At 27.6% G+C, this 1,517-nt stretch overlaps 1 protein-coding gene across 1 annotated transcript; it reads left to right on the plus strand.

Annotated features, from left to right (window-relative positions):
• LOC138342182 (uncharacterized) lies at positions 1–426 on the plus strand. The gene has a single exon (XM_069294388.1). It carries the CDS (start codon positions 1–3, stop codon positions 424–426), a length of 426 nt encoding a protein of 141 aa, XP_069150489.1.
• The last annotated feature ends 1,091 nt before the right edge of the window (positions 427–1,517 follow it).

Below are 1,517 nucleotides of genomic sequence, written 5' to 3' on the forward strand. Positions count from 1 at the left end.
ATGGTAGATAAATATTACGTTGTTGATGCTGGTCTACGGAACACAAGAAATTTTTTAGCTCCATTCATTGGAATGCGCTATCATTTGCAGGACTACCGAGGAAGTGAAAGAGAGCCTAAGAATGGAAAAGAGCTATTTAACTATAAACATACTTCTCTGCGCAATGTAATTGAAAGAACTTTTGGTGCATGGAAAAGTAGATTAAGAATACTAAGACAAGGCATGAACAACTATGAATGTGACATGCAGGTGAAAATAGTAATTGCTTGCGCTGTATTGCATATTTTTTTACGTGAACACCAAAGTAGTGATGGAATATTCAATGAAAATGAAAATGATGATATGGTTGTTGATGAAACTGACGAACTACTGGCTCAGGGTAACAACATCGCTTCATCTTCTCGATCGTCTTATTCGAAAATGTAAGCTCATCGAGAAGAGATTGTTCATAAAATGTGGGAATATTATATTAAAGAATAGGTTGAACTCTTTCAGATGAGAAAACATATGTTCTTCAGTGATTGCAATATTTATTTCCTTTTGTTTTCTTCTCTTTTTTTCCCCGAATTTATATTAGTTGTATTTTCATTATCATGATTTGTACCAAGACCTTTTCACTTACAAATATTTACTGTAATGATTCTTGTTAATTTGTTGCGGAAGTCATAAATCTTGTTACGTGAGATTTCTATTGTGCTATGTAATATAAATTTATGGTTAGTTTGATAGTTTTAAAAACTTATGGGTATAAATCATATTTCTTAAAAAAATGAAATATGTTTCTCAAATTCTATGACCAAACACATGGTAAAATTTCACCCAAATTTTTATCCAAATAATATTTGTCAAAAATATTTGAATATCTATGACCAAACGCTAGCTAAATGTATTTTTATCCTTTTTAACTCTATGCATTTGGGATCTCAAAGGAGAAAGAAAAGTTATTATTATGATGAAATACTGCTCTATTGTAGAAAAAATAAAAACGTTTGTTAATAAAATATCTAAAGTTTAAATTGAATAAGAAGCACTGAAAGTTGAGATGAAGACAATTCATCTCGTGTATCTTACGTAAGTTTCAAGTGGCTGTGGACTTCCCCTTTCTAGTGAGTATTTTCAGCAGATACCAACTTTTGTGGCCTCACAAATTAAATCAACGGATCAAACTTGATTTTTGTTTTCGTTATTTTCTCAAATATTTTTTTTAATGGATAAAAAAAAATTAATTTAATTTTTTAATTATTTTTTAAAAAAAATATAAATTCATACATGGGGTATATTTAATCCTCCTCACCCGTTTTCTTTTTTTTAATTTTTTTGTTTTAACTACTAATTTGAATTTATTATTTTGATGGTCAAAATTATTTTTATTTTACTAATTTTCTTGTAAAATTTATTATAGCTATCCAATTATTTATTTTATTTTTTACAAATACACAAACTAAATTACAATATAGCTACAAAAATAGTTAATTTTTTTTTACACTAAAGAATGAAAGAAAAAAAATAAGAAACTC

This window comes from Solanum lycopersicum, chromosome 2, assembly GCF_036512215.1.
Source record: "Solanum lycopersicum chromosome 2, SLM_r2.1".
In the NCBI taxonomy this organism is placed as follows: domain Eukaryota; kingdom Viridiplantae; phylum Streptophyta; class Magnoliopsida; order Solanales; family Solanaceae; genus Solanum; species Solanum lycopersicum.

What these genes read in the sequence shown, in the direction of transcription:
- LOC138342182 (XM_069294388.1), top strand. Translation starts at nt 1, where the DNA reads ATGGTAGATAAATATTACGTTGTTGATGCTGGTCTACGGAACACAAGA.